Source organism: Pteropus alecto, unplaced genomic scaffold (genome assembly GCF_000325575.1).
Source record: "Pteropus alecto unplaced genomic scaffold, ASM32557v1 scaffold87, whole genome shotgun sequence".
Lineage (NCBI taxonomy): Eukaryota > Metazoa > Chordata > Mammalia > Chiroptera > Pteropodidae > Pteropus > Pteropus alecto.
This window is the reverse complement of record NW_006443225.1, coordinates 12497394-12505997: the sequence shown is the minus strand read 5'-3', so window position 1 is coordinate 12505997 and position 8604 is coordinate 12497394. Positions and strand designations below refer to the sequence as shown.

Here is an 8604-nt window from a genome sequence, read left to right as displayed (position 1 = left end):
GGGGGAGCCATTTGCCTTTTAAAGGAAGACAGGCTGCCACTGCTCCCCACAGAACGGCAGCTGTTCAGGGACCTGCAGGTGGAAGGTCGAGGGTCGCTGAAATCTACAATGTTGTTGAAAAGTGATCCTTTGCCAAAGGCCTGTGGTTGCCTCCTGCTGGGGTCGGCCAAATTCCTGGAAAGATGCGAGCCTTCTGTCCCCCAGCGATAATTGAGGCTCGAGGCTCGCTTCTCTAACTAAGAATTGACTTACAATTACCCAGGGCCTGGGGCTGTCAGCTGGAACGCAAGCCCCCCAAAGAAGCAGGTAACCGGTTCAAGGAAAAGTGGAAAACCACATATCCAATTGTTGCCGAATGTTTTAGAATCAGACTTAAATTCTCATCCCAGCCTTGTTACTGACTAGTATGTGGTCTTGGGCCTCTTTTCTCTAAGCCTCTGTGTCCTCATCCAGATAATGGGTATAATAACTTCAAAGAGTTCCCGTGAGGGTTAAAAGGGATTTCAGTGAGTGGAGAGAACACATCCGGGGAGTCTTGTCCTTTTGCAGCTCATGTGATTGCCAAGGCAACCCCAAGATGCAGGCAGGGCATCTTATTCCAGTTTGACCAACAAGAAAGTAAAGTGTATGAAGGTGGCTCAGAAAGAACACATGGGGCCCATGCTCCTTCACGCTGACCAGAGTCCTGAACCACAGCCCCCAAGCAGTGCCTCGAAATCTGTCACCAGAAGGACTGACACACACATTTCTTTCTATCAAAAGGAAGTCCTAAAATCCTCAGCCTTCATCCTGATTTAGGGCGTTAGCCGCTGCCGCTTCCCGCTCAGAGTTCTCCCACCAGCTGCAGAGCGGCTACTTTCACTGCGAATACAGAATAAAGTCTGTCCCCGAAAGGCACGTTGGATGCATCAGCGGAGACATCACACTGGCTATTTCCTCTAAGATCGAGGGAAAAAGCACTAAATCATCATTGAGTTTCTGTTGCTGTCTTGAGAGAGAGAGAGAGAGGGAGAGAGAGAGACAGAGAGAGACAGAGAGAGAACTTAAACTGCGTGTGCGTTACAGCCACATGGCCCAGTCTGGTGAGACTTTCTGTTGTCTGTTCTCTGTTCAGATATGTGTTTTGCCCGGAACCGTGCACTCCAGAGCTCAGACTCTCAAAAAAAACCAACCAACCAAACAAACAAACAAAAAACAACAAAAACCAAACGAAATGGCAACCCTCAACCGACTACCCCAATATTTGAAAATGTTAGTTCTTCCCAGCAAGGATTTCTTGCACATTGCTTTGCTCTAGTCTTACTCGTTGGAATCCATGCACAGCCCCCTAGACCACAGATCCCTTAGTCCACCACACAGGTTCAGCCTTCAGCATCAATGCCGGTGCTCTCTGGCCTTCGATTCTCTTTCCGGGATTGCTTATTAGCATAACAGGAATAAGAATTCCTAAAGTCAATAATGTCACCTTTCTTTTTGATGGGTGGGTACTTTAGGAGACTGATTCTTACTGGCAAAGAAATAGTTTCAAGAAATGCATGTGTTGTAGATTAAATCCACACTTGGGAAATGCAAAGAACTTACAGCTCCTTCTTAGCACCGATGGCCTTTGCTGTCACTGGTGAAAAGAAACATATTTCTAGTGCGTTATATTTGAACGAGCATTTTCTTCATTTGGTATTTAGTCTCAAACAACAACAGAAAACCTAATGATCTAACTCTTAAAGGGTATTTGTAGCAGGACCATCGTTCGCTGAGAAATGAAATAGGTCTCAGTTCCCAGAATAAGCCAGTTACACAGATTTAAGACACACGCACTCAAAGCATTAAATTGGAAATTCTATACTTAATCTCCCAAGCCACACGATCTCAGCTTTCACTAAAATTGAACTTATTTAATTGACTTCATGGAGATATTCCCCACACGAGTTCAAATCTCTTTAGATAGGTAACATTGAACACATGCAGAGAATACCAAATGATCTCGATTATAGGTATATCATAGAACTAATCTAAAGAGTCTTCTAATGATGTTGCAAACTCCAATTACAACTGTGCAAACTCATGCACAGGAACCACTTCTCACATTAATTGTGATGGCAATGGATACTGAGCAGGGCTGGTGGGAAGATCATTTGGGTCCGAGGGAATAGTTTTGACTCCAGATCTCAGAGTCTCGAGGAGCGTCTATCTACTTATGTGTCCTGGGCAAAACCATTTTTTAAAAATTGACTCTGGGCCTTCATTTTTTTCGATCTAACCATTTTTGGAATTATACTGTCTTTAGGCGTCTTTTTAATTCATAAAACCGAGGAACTATTTTTATACTATTTTTAAAAATGTTTTAATATCAGCTAGTTGGTGAGGTTAACAGGTATCCTGCAACGAATTCTTACAGAGGCCGAGCTTGCCAGGCACCAGGAGGTAGAGATGAAACTCTGACCTGTTTTGAAAGAGTGGCCTTGCATCTCTCTGGGACACCATTTACAAGGTATTCTGTGTAAACGCTGCCCCCTGGAGTTGTGCAATTCAACTTCAGAGATTTGGATAAACAGCCAGGTGCGATGGGATGAGCAGGAAAGGATAGAGAGAAGGACAAAGTGGGAACACAGGAAAGGGAACCATCAGTTCTGCCCAAATCAGAACTTACGGAGAATTTAAAATTTTCTCATCTTCGAAAATATTTCCTTTTATGTATTTATGGGAGAAATGAAGTAAGGATGCGCAAATTCTTTTTAAGGCAAGACGTTTCTTTGCAACTTAACGAGTGTTTCGAAATCTCTGTTCGGAGGCTTTTCGAGAGGCTGTTTTTCATCTAACACGCTGTGTTTATCCAAAAGCTCCACTTTCAAACGATTCTTGCAAGTTGGTGGACACGGGTTATTCTACGGACATGTTAGATTTCACTCAGACCTGGGTGTGCGTGTTCACACACACAGTCACGAACATGTCCAGGTGTGGAAAGAAAGAACTGTTGAACTGGAACAAAAAATATATATTTTAAGTTGCTAGGGGCATCGTTGGCAGGAAGGTGGTTAAGGAGCCTCGCAGCTTCCCGTGGTATCATTCAGAGGGGACTCTCCCTTCCTCTCATGGCTTTTGTCAAAGATGCATAGTAACGCATCACTGAGGCCAGGAGAGAGAAGTGATGTCTAAGCGTGAGTGAGGATACGGCATTACTCTGAGGACGTCGGGGAGAGAACTTACTGAACAGCATAGTAGTGATACACCACAGCGAAGGGCTGTACGATATGGAGGGTCACGTGTATTATTATGATGGAGGTGCCCCTCGACTTCTCGGGGCGCCATGAGCAGCTGAGCCCCTCCCTGATTCAACGGGGCCTCCTGTCACGAGTGGCTGCTAATCCGCTCATTCCTGGTTGGTCGGCATAACCTCTAGCCTCAGTCTGTAAAGCCAACAAGCCAATACTGGACGGGCTCCCTTCCTTTGTGGGGACGGTAAACACCGTGGAAACACGATACGTTTGCTCCAGGCTGAGAGGGTCAGATAGTTATAACCCATGGCCGGATGAAAGGCATCTGGATGATGCCGACCACCAAGGAAGGCGCCCCGAAGGAAAGTGATCACGTGACTTGGGTCTCCCCAGCAGGGCCGAAGCTACAGCTTCTTGCTCTGTGCCTCCTGGGCCTGCCAAGGATTTCCACAAAGTGCTTAACTTCTTATAGTGCCTTGCTCGAGTGTGTTTGCTAATGTTTTCACTAAGGAAACAGACTACTCAGGAGCTCCGTGCACCACAATCGGCAGCTTGTCTTCGATTTGTCTCAATCCTTTTGTCTGTGGACAGAACTGTGAGCCTGGGCAGTCACTCACGGTGACAAGAGAGGCACACTGACACTCTCCAGCCCCTTCCTCCAGTGGCCACCGAGGAGACCTTTACAGCAGACGCCAGGAAGTCAAGGCTTCGAAGGCCCGTGGGAAGACACAGCAGATCTCCGCATTCCAGCCGCACCAAACCCCAAGGCTTAGCAGCAAACAACCAGAGTTGCTCAAAACCACATGAATTTTCACTGTCTATGGCTAAGGTCGCTCCCTAATTGGCACTTGCCCATAGCACACATTTTGCACCTGGAAAAGATAACACAGCCCCAGACTGGTGCTCATCACAATGTGGCTAAGGTCGCTCCCTAATTGGCACTTGCCCATAGAACACATTTTGCACCTGGAAAAGATAACACATTGTGCTCATCACAATGGAGGTCTTAGCTTGTCAAGAGATTTGTTGTGTCATGATGGGCAAGTATCAACTTGTCATTTCTCTAGCTGCTTCCCCTAAACATTAAGTTGGACCAAATGAAACTGCACTTTTTGTGGGTCAAGAAAGATCAAATCAAGAAGAGCAGTGTTCATCTTAGTAGAAAGGATAGATAAGAATGCACCTCTATGAAGTGGCTTCTATGTCCCAGGCCCTCTGCAGGGACCCTAGCTGTGCTGCATCTCTGAATTTTCATTCATGACATCGTGTCAAGGTGCTAGTATCATCTCCATTTTACGGACGAGACAATGGAGGTCATGAGAGGTTAGAGAACTTGCCCTCAGACTTGGTGAGGACGGCTGAGACAGGAACCTGCTCTTGTTTGCCTTGAAGGCCTGGATACTTTTGCTCTGCCACGTGCAGATCACGCTTTGTGAAATCACTAGGAAGGCACGCAGGTGGTTCGTTTGAACTAAATAAAAAAGAACTGAAGCTATTTCCACGTAGAAATGACCGACATTGCGTCACCACCCTACTAAATGCACTCCATGACTCTCTGCTTACGGCTATGTACAAATTCAGCCAAGTCCTCATCATTCCGCTAGTTTCTCTTTCTAGCTTTACCCTCTCCTGCTTTCCTTGTACCCCATTCTCCATTTCCCAGATCGCATCTCAGATCGCCTCACTTAGACAGCGAGCTCTTGTCCAGGCCACATCTCTTCCTGAAATAGTGGATCCTGAATCAATGGCGGGGACTGTACCCATCCTTCCAGACTCCCTTCAAATGCCTCTCTGTCCGTGAAGTTTTCCTAGTTCCCCCAAAGATGTGAACGTTTCTTTCTCCAAACTTCCACGGTCCCCCGAATGCCTGCTTGAGGTCTTACCCCTTCTGGTCCTGCTGGTGATGTGGCTACTTGGACACTTGCCCATCCATTCCCTAGAGCAGGGGTCAGGGGCAAACTTATCTGCAAAGGACCAGATAGTAAACATTTTAGGCAGTCCAGGTCATAACGGCCCCTGCCACAACTACTCAACTCTGCTGTTGTATTGCGAAAACAGCCGTAGCCATTACCTAAATGAAAGGGCCTGGCAGTGTTTCAATAAAACTTTATTAACAAAAAAACCAGATGATGAACTTGATTTGGCCCCAGCGTACCAACCCCTGTCCCAGCTTATTGGTTCTCCAGTGTCAGCAATTGTGTCTTCCCCGTGTCTATATCCCATCTGTGCTGTACATGTCACAGGTAGCACGCATAAATATTTGTGAAACTGAATAGCCTTTCTAATTGCTGGAATTAGATTTTTTTTAGCTGTCACTGAGGCCCTGGTCTGTGCAGTGCCACTGAGCTGCCACACAGAACCTCTTAAGCTACGGCTGATTTTCCTGTGTGCTCAGGACCTTGCCCTCAGGCTTCAGAGACTGACTCCTATGAAGCCACAAAATCCATTTTGCCAACCCTTTCTCCTCAAACTTGGGGAAAACACCGGCGAGGTTTACAGTCGTAGAAAGTCACCTTGGCCTGGGAGTCTGCGAACGCAACAAGGGGTACTGCACGAGGCAATTTCTGACTCAAAAGAAAGAGAAAGTGGGTCCCAGGGCAGGAAGGAGCCCGCAAAGACCGCTTTCTTTCACTGAACTAGCTGTTCACTCAATCTGTAAGTGACCCGTCATGAAGAGCCGCTCATCACTTACTTCATGGCTCTACGTGGGGCAGATCTTCAGACGCTCATATATCCTTCGAGGGGTTGATTCCAAAACACAGTGGTTCACCCAAACCACAGCCCCCAGGTGCTGGGTTTTGCATTTGCTGATGATATTTCATGCATTAAAACACTTCTGTCCTCCAACTTCCAGAGCTCGCTCAGTAGGTCATGAACCCTGGCTTCCCATCGACTATCAGTCCCTATCCTTGGATAACTCTGGCCTCCTTCCTTCTTTCTAAACCACTTGTATGACAGAGATGCTCTAAATCCCACTGACCGGGAGTCATCTGTCTATTAGTTATCATCAGATACCGACTAAAACTATTTTTAAAAAGCTCTCAGGAATCCGTAAAGACCAGCACCTAGAGTGCCTCCAGCATTGACCTCTGTTCGAAGGAAGCATGGCTGACCCTTGAACAACGTGGGTTGCAACTGCATGGGTCCTCTTATACGAGGAAATTTTTCAATAAACAGCCCTCTGTATTCCCCGGTTTCCCGTCGTGGATTCAACCAACTATGGATCAGACAGTATCCTGACCCGTGCTGGGGATCCATGGATGCAGAGGCTGCCTGTACGCACTGCTCCACACCATTTTATATAAGGGACTTGAGCACCCACAGATTTTGGCATGGGAGGTGGTGGGGGAATTGGCTCTGGAACCAATCCCCTGCAGATACCGAGGGGCGACTGTTGTTAGGTTTTGGGGGGAGTCAAAAGTCATGTTGAATTTTGATGGCATGGGGGTCACCACAAACCCCTGCATTGTCCAAAGGTCAGCTGTACACCCAATCTATTTGCTTTTTGTCTGGGATAGTGGCTAGAAAGTCGGCGTGGATGATAAAGGACGGTATTTAGGCAAGAACAGATTAAGAGCCAATTTGACAGGTTTAGTGATAAAGGAAGCAGATAGGGACCCCGTCCGCCCCTCTGACGGCCGAACTTTCAGCAGACGCAGAGCCAACAGCTCCGCGTGGAAGACGGCGCGTTATCGCAATGGACGAGAAGAAAATATGTCAGCAGGTCAAAGACAAGATCAAGGTCTTTGCTGCCAAAGCATCCGCACGTTCCCGCCCTTGGCTGGTGAGAACCATCCGCACAGGGCAGCTCTCTGCCCTCTGTGTCCTGCCGACCACCGGCCCTCTGCTCTGTGCCTCCCCACCCCTGGTCTCGAAGGGAAGCGTCAGGTCATTTTGAAGCTGTGACCTGGGCAGGCCTCTGGAGCGGCGCCCTCAAGCTGCTTTCTGGAGCGATACCAACTGCACATCTGCAGCTGAGCTGCCCTGGCACAAAATAAACCCGTTTCCATAACCAGACCGGGATCACCACTCTGCCGCTGCGAAAAGCGTACTGTTCGATCATTATTATTATTCGCTCAAACTCACGAATATGACTTAAGACGACTGAAGGGAACTCTTGACAAAAATCGCCCCCGTGCAGCCTGTGTGCTTCTCTCCCTTTGCTTTCAATGACTTACGAATGTTGGAACTGTGACTGCTCATCAGAGCACCCGGGCCGGCCCTGGCTCCCAGGCCCACGGCGCACCTGCCTGGTCCCCCGGCAGAGCCCTGTGCTCCTGCCCCGAGGAGCTGCACTATGCAAGGACATGGGGCGAGGGGAGGCGCGGGGTGGGGAGCCAAGGAAAGGCCCGGCTTCAGCGGGTCCCAGAGTGGATGGTATTACTCACATGTGTTGGGAAGCGTTGGGGTACAGTTTTGAAAACTGTGGGGCCGAGTCCTCGGGGCCGTGGGGCGCAGCGTGGCTGATCACCATCATAACGGGCCTATGGGGATACATTCTCTTAGACATTTTGAAGTAATTAATGCTCTCGTTAGTGATTAAGTCTGTGAAGTAGTCCTGAAACATACATTTGACACAAAACAAAAATTACAAAAGGTGACATTCATCAGATCACATTTGCATACTGCTTTCTTCAGAAGTAACTCACTGCATGATGAGTGAGGTAAGGCCTCACTCATCCTCACAGGAAGGAAAACTATACTTCCTGTGGCAGCAAAACACCTTCCCCAACAGAGAAAATCAGTTGCCAGTGACTCTCCAGGGCTGCTAGCTTGGTAATATACAAAAAATGTATTTTGAGTAATGCCCAACTTAGCAATTAGGATAGAAAAAAGTCCAGTCCTGTTTGCCCGAGATAATGATCAGATCTGGCAACCGGAATGTTAGAGCACATGAAACACCGGATACATATTTCTTTCTCAGATTTCGTTGATGTAATCCGCTGACAAAAAATTTAATTACTTCAAGGGCAGGAAACACCCACGTCCACTACAAATTCACAGTTGCAGAACACATACACACACACGCGCACACGCACACACACACACAAACCAAAGAAAAGTTCTTTTCCTCAAATTAAAAATTCACCTGTGGGACTTACACAGTCATGGCGAAGGAAAACCTTGGCCAAAAGTTGGGTGCACAGGGAGAAGCTGCAACGTTGCATCAATTAGTTTATTTGAAACACTAAAATTGGGAAGCAGTTGATTTCCTGCACATTATCCTCTGCTAATTGTACAACTAAAATGATACAGCTGTTGGGATTGGAGCCTGATTTGTTAATAAAATGACTTAACCCTCAGTCCTAGGGGCTGATGAGAGTCTGTAAGGAGGAGGGAAGGAACGGATTGAAAAGGAAAGCAAAGATGAACACTTCAGGTAAACCACCCG

General features: G+C 47.3%; 1 protein-coding gene across 1 annotated transcript in view; it reads right to left on the bottom strand.

Moving 5' to 3' along the window:
• Positions 1-8604, bottom strand: part of SULF1 (sulfatase 1) — a 121239-nt gene that overhangs the window by 37206 nt on the left and 75429 nt on the right. Inside the window, exon 7 of the mRNA XM_006924018.3 lies at positions 7601-7770. Coding sequence (XP_006924080.1) covers positions 7601-7770 — 170 coding nt within the window. The remainder of the gene's footprint in view (positions 1-7600; positions 7771-8604) is intronic.